At 42.7% G+C, this 17,426-nt stretch overlaps 3 protein-coding genes across 5 annotated transcripts in view; all 3 read right to left on the bottom strand.

The window, feature by feature from the left end:
- Positions 1 to 9,762, bottom strand: part of LOC141105443 (uncharacterized) — a 32,338-nt gene extending 22,576 nt beyond the window's left edge. The window contains exons 1-6 of the mRNA XM_073595298.1: positions 9,608 to 9,762; positions 8,701 to 8,835; positions 8,496 to 8,584; positions 8,226 to 8,367; positions 2,635 to 4,112; positions 2,329 to 2,428 (exon numbers count right to left, since the gene is read on the bottom strand). Of these exons, the coding sequence (XP_073451399.1) occupies positions 2,329 to 2,428; positions 2,635 to 4,112; positions 8,226 to 8,367; positions 8,496 to 8,584; positions 8,701 to 8,734 (1,843 nt within the window). The 5' untranslated portion in view covers positions 8,735 to 8,835; positions 9,608 to 9,762. The remainder of the gene's footprint in view (positions 1 to 2,328; positions 2,429 to 2,634; positions 4,113 to 8,225; positions 8,368 to 8,495; positions 8,585 to 8,700; positions 8,836 to 9,607) is intronic.
- LOC141104681 (uncharacterized) overlaps positions 1 to 17,426 on the bottom strand; it is a 122,737-nt gene that overhangs the window by 38,848 nt on the left and 66,463 nt on the right. The window lies entirely within an intron of this gene.
- On the bottom strand, positions 13,093 to 17,424 carry LOC141104715 (uncharacterized). 2 transcript variants are annotated; one of them, XM_073594411.1, is made up of 5 exons: positions 17,290 to 17,422; positions 16,627 to 16,760; positions 16,422 to 16,510; positions 16,152 to 16,293; positions 13,093 to 14,835 (listed from the first exon to the last, which is right to left on the bottom strand). In XM_073594411.1, the coding sequence occupies exons 2-5, from the start codon at positions 16,658 to 16,660 to the stop codon at positions 13,496 to 13,498; spliced, it is 1,605 nt and encodes a 534-aa protein (XP_073450512.1). In that variant the 5' UTR covers positions 16,661 to 16,760; positions 17,290 to 17,422; the 3' UTR covers positions 13,093 to 13,495. The 2 variants fall into 2 exon arrangements, with proteins under 2 accessions (XP_073450512.1, XP_073450511.1); XM_073594410.1 differs by lacking the exon at positions 16,627 to 16,760 and having other exon boundaries at positions 17,290 to 17,424.

Here is a 17,426-nt window from a genome sequence, read left to right as displayed (position 1 = left end):
AAACCCCCCCCTCAATCCCTCTTCTAGCAGAAAACTTTTCGCTCCAACCAACCCCACCCAAAAAAAAATCCTCCTTGTAGCACAAATCCCCCCCCCCCCCCAATCCCTCTTCTAGTATGAATCCTCTTCCTTCCCAAACTCCCCCTCTGAACACAAATCTTCTCCATTCCCCCTCCCAGCACAAATCCTCTTCCCCTTTCAGCATAAACCCCCTGCCCAAATTGGCCTTTCACTACAAATCTATTTCTCCCCCCATTAACACCCCTTCCAGCACAAATCCCCCCCTTCTAACACAATCCCCCCAATTATCCCCTTCTGGTACAAAATCTTCTCTATCTCCTCCCCCAAATCCCCTCTCCCAGCACAAATATCACTGGAGCGAGAGACACTAGTCGGGAGGACCTAAATACCCTACCAGCAGCCAGCATCAGATGGAAACTGATTACTGGGATCTGCTGGAAGACACCCGCTGGTAGACACAGGAACTACAACCTTCCGCTCTGGGAAGCACAGCACCACCAGCAGATGATTCAGGTCCTGACACCCTGCCTCATCATGGTTCATTCTTCTATTAGGTTACATTGATGATTGCACACACAGATCATACCTCACATCAAATCCAGACAATGCAAAAAATAAAATGAAAAACAACAGATTGATAGAGCTTTAATATTTTTATAAATGTGAAACTATAGAATGGAAAACAAACTAAACATTGAAATACAACATATGAGGCCCAATTCACGAAGCTTTAATACAAGTAGAAGGGTCGTTATTTTAGCCATGTGGCTGGAATTTTAAAACCTCATTGGACTAGTCAACAAGCATGGTCAATGCTGATAGAGAATAGCACCTACCGGGCATGCACGGTACCTACAGTAGTCCGTCACCATCTTTCTTACTTTGTAGTCCTCTACGGTTACCGCCATCATTGTGATGGAAAAACCAAGTCCTACATGTCCATATATTTTGTTCAGATGTTTCTTATGGAACTTTGCAGGTTAATTTTCGACATATAGCACCTCAAATACACGTAACTCCGCCCACTTAATGCGTTCATATATTTAGAGGATTATTTTGGAGATGTAATATGGATGTGAGGCTGGAACTAGGGGGGGAACGTGAGCTCCATTGTGCTTCCTGTATTTCTCTTTAATTAGATTCCTAAGACTGGTATTATCTTCAATATACAACAGACTCATTTCTTTATTATCCCAAGCAGATTGTAACGCCTTTATAGTCGGTGACTCCCACCATTTGGAGTTTTTTAAGAAACAGAAGAAGCCAACAGAAGACTCATCCTAATAAGCTCCATCTATAAATAAATACAGGACTATTGCCAGGATGTACCCCATTATAAATTATTTTATCCTCCAGGTGTTCTATGGACTGAACAGTTCCACCCGATAGAAGCCATCGTACATTTGACGAAACGCGTCAGCAGGCATCTTCTCTCCGATTAGACTTATGTGATCTGTACAACATTTTTACCGCAGTCTGAAAGTTGTTCGGATGCTCTGGGCTGTGTCTTTTCAGGAGTTTTTCGAGAAACAGAAGAAGCCAACAGAAAACTCATCCTAAAAAGCTCAACCTATAAATAAAAACAGGACTATTGCCAGGATGTACCCCATTATAAACTATTTTTTTTATTCTCCAGGTGTTCTATGGACTGAACAGTTCCACCCGATAAAAGCCATCGTACATTTGACGAAACGCATCAGCAGACGTCATCTCTCTGATTAGACTTATGTAATCTGTACAACATTTACCACAATCTGAAAGTTGTTCGGATGCTCTAGACTGTGTCTTTTCAGGAGTTTTCGAGAAACAGAAAAAGCCAACAGAAGACTCATCCTAAAAAGCTCAACCTATAAATAAAAACAGGACTATTGCCAGGATGTACCCCGTTATAAATTCATTTTTTTATCCTCCAGGTGTTCTATGGACTGAACAGTTCCACCCGATAAAAGCCATCGTGCATTTGACGAAACGCGTCAGCAGGCATCTTCTCTCCGATTAGACCTATGTGATCTGTACAACATTTTTACCGCAGTCTGAAAGTTGTTCGGATGCTCTGGGCTGTGTCTTTTCAGGAGTTTTTCGAGAAACAGAAGAAGCCAACAGAAGACTCATCCTAAAATGCGCCACCTATAAATAGAAACAGGACTTTTGTCATGATGTCCCCCATTATAAACTAATTTTTTCATCCTCCAGGTGTTTTATGGACTGAACAGTTCCACCCGATAAAAGCCATCGTGCATTTGACGAAACGCGTCAGCAGGCATCTTCTCTCCGATTAGACTTATATGATCTGTACAACATTTTTACCGCAGTCTGAAAGTTGTTCGGATGCTCTGGGCTGTGTCTTTTCAGGAGTTTTTCGAGAAACAGAAGAAGCCAACAGAAGACTCATCCTAAAAAGCTCCACCTATAAATAAAAACAGGACTTTTGCCAGGATGTACCCCATTATAAACTCATTTTTATCCTCCAGGTGTTCTATGGCATGCAGGAAACATTTTCCTCACACTGAACATGAACAATAATGCTTACTTGAAGGAATTCTCTGGCGTATAAGAAGGAATTTTTCTTGGAAAAATATTCTCCACACTTTGAACATAAATATGGACGGTTCAGCAGCATCCTTTTTTTTGGTGTCTGCGAAGGTTTGTTTGGTCACAATACTTTTTTCCGCACTTCAAACAAGAAAAGGGACGCTCACCCGTATGAACTCTCTGGTGTTTAAGAAGGTATCCTTGGTCCGAAAAACATTTTCCGCACTCTACACAGGAAAAGGGACGCTCACCCGTATGAATTCTCTGGTGTGTGCGAAGGTTTCCTTTACTGGAAAGAGATTTCCCGCACTCCGAACAGGTAAAGAGACGCTCACCCGTGTGAGTTCTCTGGTGTTTACGAAGGGTTCCTTTTTCAGAAAAACATTTTCCGCACTCTAAACAGCAAAAGGGACGCTCACCAGTGTGAATCCTCTGGTGTATAACCAGGTTTTCTTTCTTAGAAAAAACTTTTCCGCACTCCGGACAGGAAAAGGGATTCTCGCCATGAATTCTCCGGTGATCGCGAAAGGTTCCTTGGTTAGAAAAACATTTTCCGCACTCTGAACAGGAAAAGCGACGGTCACCCGAATGAATTCTCTCGTGTTTGCGAAGGCATCCTTTATTAGAAAAACATTTCCCGCATTCTGAACAGGAAAAGGGACGCTCACCCGTGTGCATTCTCTGGTGTGTAAGAAGGACGTGTTTCTCATTAAAACATTTTCCGCACTCTGAACAGGAAAAGGGACGCTCACTCGAGTGACTTCTCTGGTGTTTAAGAAGTCTTTGTTTCTTAGGGAAACATTTTCCGCACTCCGAACACGAATAAGGACGCTCAGCCTTGTGAGACTTCAGGTGGTTAGCAAGTGCGGTTTTCCTAGTGAATGATTTCCCACACACTAAGCATGGCAGTGAGCTCCCTCCTATGTGAGCTCCCTTACGGCTTGAAGAGGATTTCCGGGGATCGGATGGATCTGTTGAGCTAGCAGCACTGTGAGAACTTAGATGGACAGCTGAAGTCAAAGTGTGGGATTTATGAGAAGATTCCTCAGGATTAGAAGGATTCAATGACCTTAGATGGACATCTGAAGTCATAGTATGGGATTTATCAGAAGATTCCTCAGGAATAGAAGGATTCAATGATCTTAGATGGACATCTGAGGTCATAGTATGGGATTTATGAGAAGGTTCCTCAGGATTAGAAGGATTCAATGATCTTAGATGGACATCTGAGGTCATAGTATGGGATTTATGAGAAGGTTCCTCAGGATTAGAAGGATTCAATGATCTTAGTCGATGGACATCTGAAGTCATAGTACAGGCGTTATTAGAAGATTCCCCAGGAACAGAAGGAACAATTGATTTTAGCTGAAGATCTGAGGGCATAGTATGGGATTTATCAGAAGATTCCTCAGGATGAGAACGATTCAATGGTTTTACCAACCAGTAAAATGTAACTTTTGTAGGAGATTCTGTAATGTCACTGTCTTCTGCAGTGCAACCTGGAGATGTTGTAGTAAGATGACTCTCACATGTATTGCTGTTCGAAAAATACTGTCCATCTATTGGAAGGAAATTTTTAAATATGTTACGTTTGTTTTTCTACTCCTTGTATTCAGAATTCATATACAGTGCCTTGAAAAAGTATTCATACCCCTTGACATTTCCCACATTTTGTCATGTTACAACCAAAAATGTAAATGTGTTTTATTGGGATTTTATGCGATAGACCAACACAAAGTGGCACCAGGCCCGGATTTACTCCCTTTGCCGCCCCAAGGCCGGGTCCTTCAATGCCCCCCATCCCCCCCCCACACACACACACATACACACACACACCACGTCCTTTATCGATGACTTCTACAATAGATCAATTAAAAACATATCTCCACACACGAGAACACTGAAAATAACTGGCTTTAATTGTACAGACTAAAAATACTTCAGGGTAAGCGCGCAAGGGGTAAGGATTATTCGCAGGCAATTTTTCAACGCAATGGCTGGTGTTAGTGCTTCAATCATCCCCGGCACCATGGTTGTTATGGTGTCAGGATGATTGAAACACATTATTTCTATCATTACATTGTAATATAAACTGAAATAGTTCAACTCACCATAATGCAGAATCATTGGGAGCCCTGAGCGTGTCACTTGCCACCATCTCTTGTCACTTGCCACTATGCCTGCCACCAGATGGGGATGTCACTTGCTACGCTGCCTGCCACCAGATGGGGATGTCACTTGCCACTATGCCTGCCACCAGATGGGGATGTCACTTGCTACGCTGCCTGCCACCAGATGGGGATGTCACTTGCCACCATGCCTGCCACCAGATGGGGATGTCACTTGCCACCATGCCTGCCACCAGATGGAGATGTCACTTGCTACACTGCCTGCCACCAGATGGGGATGTCACTTGCTACGCTGCCTGCCACCAGATGGGGATGTCACTTGCCACCATGCCTGCCACCAGATGGGGATGTCACTTGCCATGCTGCTTGCCACCAGATGGAGATGTCACTTGCCACGCTGCCTGCCACCAGGTGGGGATATCACTTGCCACGCTGCCTGCCACCAGATGGGGATGTCACTTGCCACCATGCCTGCCACCAGATGGGGATGTCACTTGCCACCATGCCTGCCACCAGATGGGGATGTCACTTGCCATGCTGCTTGCCACCAGATGGGGATGTCACTTGCCATGCTGCTTGCCACCAGATGGGGATGTCACTTGCCATGCTGCCTGCCATCAGAAGGAGGAGGGCGGAACAGCGGAGCGGGCAATTAAAAATGTCATCTCTCTCCCCTGCCGCCGCACCGCTGACAATACTACCTACTCTCGATTTTTTCAAAAATGGCGCCGGGCGGCGCAATCACGCTACTGCGCATGCGCCGCCCGGCCGAGCGCTTACGAGCTTTCCCGAGCCCGGCTGGCTTCGGAACTGCATGCGCAGTTGCGTGGTTGGCTCGCGCCCATCTTTTCTATGGGCACTGGTGCCCCTAATAGACTTTAATGGGCAGCACGAAAGGTGGGGCGGCCGCGAAGTCGCTGCAGGAGCGGCGCCGCCCCTACACCACTGCCGCCCCGAGGCCTGGCCTCGGTGGCCTTGTGGCAAATCCGGCCCTGAGTGGCACATAATTGTGAAGTGGAAGGAAAATGATAAATGGTTTTCAAATTTTTTTACAAATAAATATGTGAAAAGTGTGTGGTACATTTGTATGGCGCCCCCCGGAGCCAATACTTTGTAGAACCTCCTTTCTCTGCAATTACAGCTGCAAGTCTTTTTGGGGATGTCTCTACCAGCTTTGCACATCTCGAAAGTGACATTTTTGCCCATTCTTCTTTGCAAAATCGCTCAAGCTCTGTCAGATTGGATGGAGAGCGTCTGTGAACAGCAATTTTCAAGTCTTGCCACAGATTCTCAATATGATTTAGGTCCGGACTGTGACTGGGCCATTCTAACACATGAATATGCTTTGATGTAAACCATTCCATTGTAGCTCTGGCTGTATGTTTCGGGTCGTTGTCCTGCTGGAAGGTGAACCTCCGCCTCAGTCTCAAGTCTTTTGCAGACTCTAACAGGTTTTCTTCTAAGATTGCCCTGTATTTGGCTCCATCCATCTTCCCATCAACTCTGACCAGCTTTCCTGTCCCTGCTGAAGAAAAGCATCCCCACAACACGATCCTGCCACCACAATGTTTCACGGTGGGAATGGTGTGTTCAGGGTGATGTGCAGTGTTAGTTTTCCTCCACACATAGCGTTTTGCTTTCAGACCGAAAAGTTGAATTTTGGTCTCATCTGACCAGAGCACCTTCTTCTACATGTTTACTGTGTCCCCCACATGGCTTCTCACAAACTGCAAATGGGACTTCTTATGTCTTTCTTTCAACAATGTCTTTCTTCTTGTCACTCTTCCATAAAGGGCAGATTTGTGGAGAGCACGAATAATAGTTGTCCTGTGGACAGATTCTCCCACCTGAGCTGTGGATCTCTGCAGCTCCTCCAGAGTTACCATGGACCTCTTGGCTCTTCTCTGATGAATGCTCTCCTTGCCCGGCCGGTCAGTTTAGGTGGACGGCCATGTCTTGGTAGGTTTGCAGTTGTGCCATACTCTTTCCATTTTCCGATGATGGATTGAACAGAGCTCCGTGAGATGTTCAAAGCTTGGGATATTTTTTTATAACCTAATCCTGCTTTAAACTTCTCCACAACTTTATCCCTGACCTGTCTGGTGTGTTCCTTGGCCTTCATAATGTTGTTTGTTCACTAAGGTTCTCTAACAAACCTCTGAGGGCTTCACAGAACAGCTGTGTTTATACTGAGATTAAATGACACACAGGTGGACTCTAATTTCAAATTAAGTGACTTCTGAAGGCAATTGGTTCCACTAGATTTTAGTTAGGGGTATCAGAGTAAAGGGGGCTGAATACAAATGCCCACCACACTTTTCACATATTTATTTGTAAAAAATGTTGAAAACCATTTATCATTTTCCTTCCACTTCACAATTATGTGCCACTTTGTGTTGGTCTATCACATAAAATCCCAATAAATGTCATATTGAGGAATGGAGGTGGACCTTTCATATGGTGTACAGTATCTTCTCCTCATTTGTTGGGAACATGACATTATATTGAGGAACGGAGATGGACCTTTCATATGGTGTACAGTATCTCCTCCTCATTTGTTGGGAATATGACATTATATTGAGGAATGGAGATGGACCTTTCATATGGTGTACAGTATCTCCTCCTCATTTGTTGGGAACATGACATTATATTGAGGAATGGAGATGGACCTTTCATATGGTGTACAGTATCTCCTCCTAATTTGTTGGGAACATGACATTATATTGAGGAATGGAGATGGAGCTTTCATATGGTGTACAGTATCTTCTCCTCATTTGTTTGGAACATGACATTATATTGAGGAATGGAGATGGGCCTCTCAGTGCTTCCACCACAGCTGTTGGTAACATGAGGTTGTGTGTCAGAATGGAGGAGAACCTTTCATATGGTGTACAATAGGGAGAAGGTTCAAGTTTGGGGCAATGCAGGCTTTGTTTCCAACAAAGTTCTCGATGTTTACAAAATAAGCAAAGCAATCAGCCAGATTTGGACTGTTCGCCTGCTTTCTGGCTCTGGTCATTTGGTTGGTGGTGATATTGCTAATGCAACTGAATGACAACTTCACGTTGGGCAGGTCATAGGCATCATTGGTTCCTAGGAGACTAGGATGGTGTACAATATCCCCACCTCATTTTTGGATCATAATGCAAGGAATAAAATGGAGGTTTTCATGAATTAGCAAACAATTGTAAAACTAATGCAGAAGAACAAAACATTTAATAAAATGGACAAAATAAGCAATCCTGTCATGGCACACTGAGTTATAGTGTAGGACATTGATGTCTTGGTTATTGTGAGGAATGGAGGTGGACCTTCCTTCAAACTCTTTCTTGGAAATATCACATTATACTGAAGAATGGAAATGGACCTTTGTCATGTTCGTCCAGCAGTAAGTGTTTGCTTTCAGTTAAACTGTCTATGGATACTGCTAAGTCAGCACTTGGGTGCTAACAGATTCTCAAGAAGCATAGTTTTGGATTATAGCAACATAAGTGGAATTCAACAGAAAAGATTAAATGTAATCAGTTTCTGCTCATTACTCACTTGAGCTGATATACAGAGAAGATTCCTCCTCTTTATTGGGATTCATAACCTCATCCTTCTTCATACATTGCTGATCACCCATCACATACGTCTCTTCTTCTTCCTTCTTCACCTCAGCTTTTATATCAATCAGTTCTTCACCCTAAAACCACAAAATTATAAACATGACCATCCTCAAACCATAAGCACAAAAATCCGGAGACCTCAAAGATGATTATCTCATGCAGTCTGGAATTATTTTAAAGCCGCAGATTCTGCAACTCCACCTACCTGATGATGGTGAGGGATGGCGTGACCTTCCTGTGTGGAATACAGAGGAAGGGGACATCTCTCTGGTGGGTTCCCATTACTGGATCCATCTGTAGGAAACACACACACTGACTGAATACATTGTTTCTATGTGTTTATCAGATGATGGGGGATCTAGGTGGACCCTCCGTACTGCTCTCTCCTTTACAATAAAGTCTCCTCTTACCCGGTGATGTGAGGGGCGGCTGATTGTCCATCATGACGTCCTTGTAGAGATCCTTGTGTCCTTCTGACGACGGATCATAGAATTGGCAGTTTGTTTTTCAACTGCTCAGATATCCTCTTCACTACTTCATTTATCCTGTACACAATTAAATTATCACTAAGTACATTCCCAGGATCCTCCTCACCTCTCCGGTCAGGTCTGTGTTTTATTAATAGAGATAAGAGTGATGTCATGTGACCTCCCAGAATCCTCCTCACCTCTCTGGTCAGGTTTAATACCCTTCAACTGTGTCTGTCTGCCCCATATGGTCACTATAATAAAGTATGCTGTAAGCAGACATGTATTTGCATTTTGTGTAGAGTCGGGACTGGCCAGAGAGGGATTACTTTGCTGCAGTTGGTCAGCTTAAATACGTATTGCAAGAATTCCAAAATTCCATTGTATAGCTGTGTGCAGAGCATTCATCTAAAATTTCCGTAATATCTTTTCATTCACTTGACAGCAGTCTATATATATGTGGTCATGTGATTTGGATAAATGGTTCTATATTTAGGATGTATCTGGTCTATAAACCAGAGGCTCTGGATGGACAGTTGGATAAATGGCTCTATATTTAGGATGTATCCGGTCTATAAACCAGAGGCTCTGGATGGACAGTTGGATCAAAGGTTCTATATTTAGGATGTATCCGATCTATAAACCAGAGGCTCTGGATGGACAGTTGGATAAATGGTTCTATATTTAGGATGTATCTGGGCACATATTATAAAATAACTCCAATATACAGGATGTGATATGTCTGTAGTAGTGGATGTTGGAGATAAAAGACATCACAGTGACTATGGAGGAAGAGGACGGACATGACGGGGGGGTTACTGGGTGTAAATATAAAATAATATCTGATTACCTCCTCTGTGTAATCCAGCGATGTCTCCTCTCCACCTCGTTCTTCTTTCTCCCAGAACTTCATTTGTTTACCTTACAGAACTCCTTGTCTTTTTCTTACATCACTTCCTGTTCCTAATTTTCATCACTTCCTGTCTGAGCGTTCTACGCGCAGTAATTGATATCGCCATCTCGTGGTGATATTAATAACTGCATCCTACATTTTGTTGTAAGATTTTGCCCTCTGCCCTGTAGCTCATCCTTCGGTCATATTTCATACGTTATGAGACAGGCACGTCGTCATTAATAATTATTTTATCTTTATTTTTATGTGCTCTATAGGCTACTGATGTGTTTTTTGGCTCTAGAGCATTTTTTTAATTTTTTTTATTTGCGTGCACATTTTAAAATCTCCAGTTGCAGCAGGAAAAAAAATATATAATGTAAATGTAAAATAATATGAAATCATGTAAAATAATAATATAAAATATGAATTCCCCCTGAGTCTTACATGTTTTCTGAAAGCAGAGGCCCTCTACAATACAATGGTGGTATTTGTAGTTCTTTGTGTTGCACGACGGATGTTTATCAAGCTAATTTTTTTAGAAAAATAAATACACTAAAATTAGTTTAAGGGCACACACAGAAAAGAATCCAAAATTTCTGGTGTTAAGAGCAAATGAGAGACCCAGAAATATTAATCGCACTCCAAGATTCGTAATGATATCTAACATGTGTGGTGAAATTGCTGTTCACATACACATGCGCATTTGATGTTTACTTGTGTGGGCGGGGTGACAAGGGGGCATTTAAATTTTTATTTTTTACATTTATTTAAGTTATCATATTTATTTTTTACCCTTTTAAGTTTTTTTTTTCTAATTGTAAGTGTATTTCTAACTTTATTTTTAACTGCATTGCTAATACAAAGGAGCTAACAAACCCCCATATGTGATAGGATTGGGCAGGTGACAGGATCTCCTTTTGGAGACAGCAGGGGTCTTTTGAGCCCCTAATGTGTCCCTTGCCCTCGGCTCCAGCAGACCAAGCACTGGAGTGTGCTCAATAAGACTGTTGTCAGGATTTTGATGAGTTCTGGAACATGTTTACGGTTCACACTTCTAGAGAGGAGAAAACGGGAAATAGATGTTCCTCCATCTCTTCTTCCCACTCACCATTCAAAAGTTGTTTGTAGTAGTCCCTGGGTCTCCAGAGCCGGGGAGGCACAGAGGAGCAATGGATGGCAGGGGTCAGGTGATTGGGTGGTTCTACAGTAAAGCCAGAGTCTGGCACAAAAAATAAAAAAGCTCACAGCTGCTGCTACTGCAGTCATGAGCTTGTTTCAACCTCTTCACTTTTTGGATGTACCAGACACGTTCAAAGAGGCAATCTAATTTGGTAGCAGTATTTTCACCTCATTTGTTGAGAACATGACATTATAATGAGTAATGAAAATGGACCTTTCATATGGTGTACAGTATCTCCTCCTCATTTGTTGGGAACATGACGTTTTATTGAGGAATGGAGATGGACCTTTCATATGGTGTACAGTATCTCCTCCTCATTTGTTGGGAACATGACGTTTTATTGAGGAATGGAGATGGACCTTTCATATGGTGTACAGTATCTCCACCTCATTTGTTGGGAACATGACATTATAATGAGTAATGAAAATGGACCTTTCATATGGTGTACAGTATCTCCTCCTCATTTGTTGGGAACATGACGTTATATTGAGGAATGGAGATGGACCTTTTATATGGTGTACAGTATCTCCTCTTCATTTGTTGGGAACATGACCTTATATTGAGGAATGGAGATGGACCTTTCATATGGTGTGCAGTATCTCCTCCTCATTTGTTGGTAACATGACGTTATATTGAGGAAAGGAGATGGACCTTTCATATGGTGTGCAGTATCTTCTCCTCATTGATTGGGAACATGACATTATATTGAGGAATGGAGATGGACCTTTCATATGGTGTACAGTATCTCCTCCTCATTTGTTGGGAACATGACATTATATTGAGGAATGGAGATGGACCTTTCATATGGTGTACAGTATCTCCTCCTCATTTGTTGGGAACATGACGTTATATTGAGGAATAGAGTTGGGCGAATAGTTCAGGCCAAGCAAAAGATTAGCCCAAACATCGCCTGTTCGCCCTGCAATGTACTGCACACTGCACGGTGCATTCTAAGTCCTGATTGTGCAAAGCTTTGCCCATTTAGGACGCAGTGAATAGCTGCTTGTTAGGGAGTGGGGCTGGCTCATATAAGGGTCTGGTATGGATTTTGGGGGGGACCCCACTCCGTTTTTGTTTTAAATTTTGGTATGGGGTCCCCCCAAAATCCATACCAGACCTTTATATGAGCATGCAGCCCGGCAGGTCTGGAAAGGGGGGGACGTGCCCTCAACATGGGGGTGTGGGTGCTTTGGGGCAGAGGGGGACTCTGCTCCCCCCCACCCCAAAGTACCTTGTCCTCATGTTGATGGGGACAAGAGACTTATCCCCACAACCCTGACCGGTGGTTGTGGGGGTCATCGGAATCTGGAAGCCTCCTTTAACAAGGGGGTCCCCAGATCTCAGCCCCCCTTATGTGAATGAGTATGGGGAACATAGACAGCTGATGATTCATCGGTTGTTAAGGATCCTACAGCTGGCTTCCCCGACCCCACTCCTTAACCGGCTATTCACTGCACCCTGATTGGGCAAAGCTTTGCCCAATTAGGGATTAGAATGCGCTGTGTAGCGTGCAGTGCATTTCAGGGCGTTTGGCTGGCGAACACCTGCCGAATGCCCAGCAAATTAAGGTGGGAACATGACAATATATTGAGGAATGGAGATGGACCTTTCATATGGTGTACAGTATCTCCTCCTCATTTGTTGGGAACATGATGTTATATTGAGGAATGGAGATGGACCTTTCATAGGGGGTACAGTATCTCCTCCTCATTTGGTGGGAACATGACATTATATTGAGGAATAGAGATGGACCTTTCATATGGTGTACAGTATCTCCTCCTCATTTGTTGGGAACATGACATTATATTGAGGAATGGAGATGGACCTTTCATATGGTGTACAGTATCTCCTCCTCATTTGTTGGGAACATGACATTATATTAAGGAATGGAGATGGACCTTTCATATGGTGTACAGTATCTCCACCTCATTTTCTGGGAACATGACATTATGGTACGTGGTCTCTGGTGGCAGAGCAAAATACTGGAGTGAGAGGCACTAGTATGGGAGGACCTACAGTAAATACCCTACCAACAGCCAGCATCAGGTGGAAACTGATTACTGGGATCTGATGGCTGCTGGAAGACACCCGCTGGTAGACAAAGGAACTACAATCTTCCGCTCTGGAAAGCACAGTGCCACCAGTAGGTGATCCAGGTCTTGACACCCTGCCTTGTGGTCCATTCTCCTATTAGATAACATTGATGATTGCACAAACAGATTATACATCACATCAAATTGGGACAATGCAAAAATCAACGACAGATTGATAGAGTTTTATTATTTATAAATTTGAAACTATAGCATGGAAAACAAAACCGAACAATGAAACACAACATATGAGGCTGAATTCACACAGCTTTAATGCAAGTAGAAGGTCATTTTAGCCATGTGGCTGAAGTTTTCAAATCTCATTGGACTTTTTACGAGTAATACATATTTTTTTTAATTATTACTAGTAAAATAACAAATACCTGACAAGCATGCTTACTGCTGATAGCGTTAATCCACCTGGTGTATAATAAGGGCTTCTTTTTTGTCTAAACATTTCCCACACACTCAACATGAACTAGGATGCTCACCTAAGGGAATTCTCTGTATATAAGAAGCGGTTCTTTCTTGGAAAAATGTTTTCCACATTTCGAACATAAATATGGACCATCATCAGTGGTTTTTTTTTTGGTGTCTCCGAAGGTTTGTCCGGTCACAATACCCTTTTCCGCACTCCGAACAGGAAAAGGGACGCTCACCCGTATGAATTCTCTGGTGTTTCAGAAGGTTTCCTTGGTCAGAAAAACATTTTCCGCACTCCGAACAGGTAAAGGGACGCTCACCCGTATGAATTCTCTGGTGTGTACGAAGGGTTCCTTTACTAGAAAGAGATTTCCCGCACTTTGAACAGATGAAGAGACGCTCACCCGTATGAGTTTTCTGGTGTTTATGAAGGCTTCCTTTTTCAGAAAAACATTTTCCGCACTCTAAACAGCAAAAGGGACGCTCGCCAGTGTGAATCCTCTGGTGTACAACAAGGTTTACTTTATTAGAAAAAAAACGTCCACACTCCGTACAGGAAAAGGGATTCGCACCATGAATTTTCCGGTGATCACGCAAGGATCCTTGGTCAGAAAAACCCTTTCCGCACTTTGAACAGGAAAAGCAATGCTCACCCTTATGAAGTTTCTCGTGTTTACGAAGGCATCCTTTATTGGAAAAACATTTTTCGCATTGTGAACAGGAAAAAGGACGCTCCCCTGTATGAACTCTCTGGTGTATTAGAAGGTGCGGTTTCTCATAAAAACATTTTTCGCACTCTGAACAGGAAAAGGGACGTACACCTGTATGAGTTCTCTGGTGTATAAGAAGGTGTTGTTTCTCATAAAAACACTTTCCGCACTCCGAACAGGAAAAGGGACGCTTACCTGTGTGTATTCTCTGGTGCCTAAGAAGTCCTTGTTTCGTAGAAAAACATTTCCCGCACTCTGAACATGAATAAGGACGCTCAGCCTTGTGAGATTTCTGGTGGTTAAGAAGTGCTATTTCATGAGTGAATGTTTTCCCGCACACCAAACATGGGAATGAGCTCCCTCCTGTGTGAGCTTCCTCGTGGGTTGAAGAGGATTTCTGGGGATTGGATGGACCTGCTGATCTGTCAGCACTGTGAGAACTTAGATGGACATCTGAAGTCATAGTATGGGATTTATCAGAAGGTTCCTCAGGATTAGAAGGATCCATTGATCTTAGATGGACATCTGAAGTCATAGTATGAGATTTATCAGAAGATTCCTCAGGATTAGAAGGATCCATTGATCTTAGATGGACATCTGAAGTCATAGTATGGGATTGATCAGAAGAAGCTTCGGGATGAGAACGATTCATTGGTCTTACCAACCAGTAAAGTGTTACTTTTGTAGGAGATTGTGCCACGTCACTGTCTTCTGCAGTGCAAACTGGAGATTTAATAAGAAGTCTCTCACATGAGTTGATCTTTGAAGAATACTGTCCATCTGTTGGAAGGAATTTTTTAAATGTGTTATTTTTGGTTTTATACACCTTGTATTCCCGGAGTCATATATATCAGTTCAGCATTCACAACTTTCCCAGAGCTCTGACACTGAATTGGGTACAATCTTAACAGGAAACTATTAATACAAACCAGACCAGATGTTACACCCAAACCGTATTAGGCAACAGTATGTGTGCATTGAGGATATTGTTTTGGTGAAACAAACCTTTCATATGGTGTACAGTAGCTCCACCTGATTTGTTGGGAACATGACATTATATTGAGGAATGAAGATGGACCTTTCATATGGTGTACAGTATCTCCACCTCATTTGTTGGGAACATGACGTTATATTGAGGAATGGAGATGGACCTTTCATATGGTGTACAATATCTCCTCCTCATTTGGTGGGAATATGACGTTATATTGAGGAATGGAGATGGACCTTTCATAAGATGTACAGTATCTCCTCCTCATTTGTTGGGAACATGACGTTATATTGAGGAATGGAGATGGACCTTTCATAAGATGTACAGTATCTCCTCCTCATTTGTTGGGAACATGACGTTATATTGAGGAATGGAGATGGACCTTTCATATGGTGTACAGTATCTCCTCCTCATTTGTTGAGAACATGACATTATATTGAGGAATGGAGATGGACCTTTCATATGGTGTACAGTATCTCCTCCTCATTTGTTGAGAACATGACGTTATATTGAGGAATGGAGATGGATCTTCCTTCAAAGTCTTTGTTGGAAATATTACATTATTAAAGCAGGGGTCTCCAAACTTTCTAATCGAAGGGGCAGTTTACTGTCCTTCAGGCTTTAGAGGTGCCGAACTGTGCCCAGTGGGAATAAACAATGCCCCATCTTTGATATTAGGTGGATAAATAGTTGGTGTCAGTGGAATGACTAGTGCACCATTTTTGTTGTCCGTGGAAGGAATTATGCCCCATCATTGGCGAGTGGAAGAAATAGTGCCCCATTGTTGTTGTCAGTAGCAAGAATTATGCCCCATTGTTGGTGTCAGTGGCAGGAATAATGCCTCAAGGGCCGGATAAAGGCAAGCAAAGGGCTGCAACCGACCCCAGGGCCTGCAGTTTGGAGACCACTGTACTAAAGAATGGAAACAGACCTTTGCAATGTTGGACCAATAGGAAGTGTTTGCTTCCAGTTAAACTGCCTGTGGATCTTGTGAATTCAGCACTGCGGTGGTAACTGGTTCTAAAGAAGCATGGCTTTTGTTTATAGTGACATTTGTGGCCTACAACTGTAGAAGTAAAATGTGATCAGTTTTCTGATTATTATTTACCTGAGCTGATATACATAGAAGGATCCTCCTCTTTAATGGGATCCATAACCTCATCCTCCTTCACAGATTGCTGATCACATATCACATACGTCTCTTCTTCTTCCTTCTTCACCTCAACTTTTATATCAACCAGTTCATCACCCTAAAACCACAAAATGATAAAAATTACCATCCTCAAAACATGAGCACTAATACATGGAGACCTCAAAGTTGATGATCTCATAAAGTTTGGAATAATTTTTAAGTCACAGATGCTCCAACTCCACCTACCTGATGATGGTGAGGGATGGTGTGACCTTCCTGTGTGGAATACAGAGGATGGGGACATCTCTCTGGTGGGTTCCCATTACTGGATCCATCTGTAGGAAACACACACACTGACTGAATACATTGTTTCTATGTGTTTATTAGATGATGGGGGATCTAGGTGGAGCCTCCGTACTGCTCTCTCCTTTACAATAAAGTCTCCTCTTACCCGGTGATGTGAGGGGCGGCTGATTGTCCATCATGACGTCCTTGTAGAGATCCTTGTGTCCTTCTGAAGATGGATCATGGAATTGACAGCTGTTTTTCAATTGCTCAAATGTTTTCTTCACTACTTCATTAATCCTGTATACAATTAAATTATCACTAAGTAGGTTCCCAGAATCCTCCTCACCTCTGAGGTCATATGACATCACTCCTATCTCTATTAATAAATCATAGACCTGACTTTCGATATTAGAGATGTATTTGGTCTATAAACCAGAGGCTCTGCATAGTTGGATGATTGGCTCTATATTTAGGATGTATCCGGTCTATAAACCAGAGGCTCTGGATGGACAGTTGGATAAATGGCTCTATATTTAGGATGTATCTGGTCTATAAACCAGAGGCTCTGGATGGACAGTTGGATAAATGGCTCTATATTTAGGATGTATCCGGTCTATAAACCAGAGGCACTGGATGGACAGTTGGATAAATGGTTTTATATTTAGGATGTATCTGGACACATATTATAAAATAACTCCAATATACAGGATGTGATATGTCTGTAGTAGTGGATGTTGGAGATAAAAGACATCACAGTGACTATGGAGGAAGAGGACGGACATGACGGGGGATTACTGGGTGTAAATATAAAATAATATCTTATTACCTCCTCTGTGTAATCCAGTGATGTCTCCTCTCGTCATCGTTCTTCTCTCTCCCAAAACTTCCTCTAAATTACCTTCTAAAACGCCATTTTTTTGTCCTACATCATTTCCTGTTCCTATTTTAAGTCACTTCCTGTCC

This window comes from Aquarana catesbeiana, linkage group LG08 (assembly GCF_042186555.1).
Source record: "Aquarana catesbeiana isolate 2022-GZ linkage group LG08, ASM4218655v1, whole genome shotgun sequence".
Taxonomy (NCBI): domain Eukaryota; kingdom Metazoa; phylum Chordata; class Amphibia; order Anura; family Ranidae; genus Aquarana; species Aquarana catesbeiana.
Note: the sequence above shows the minus strand (reverse complement) of the source record. Positions and strands in the feature narration are given on the sequence as shown.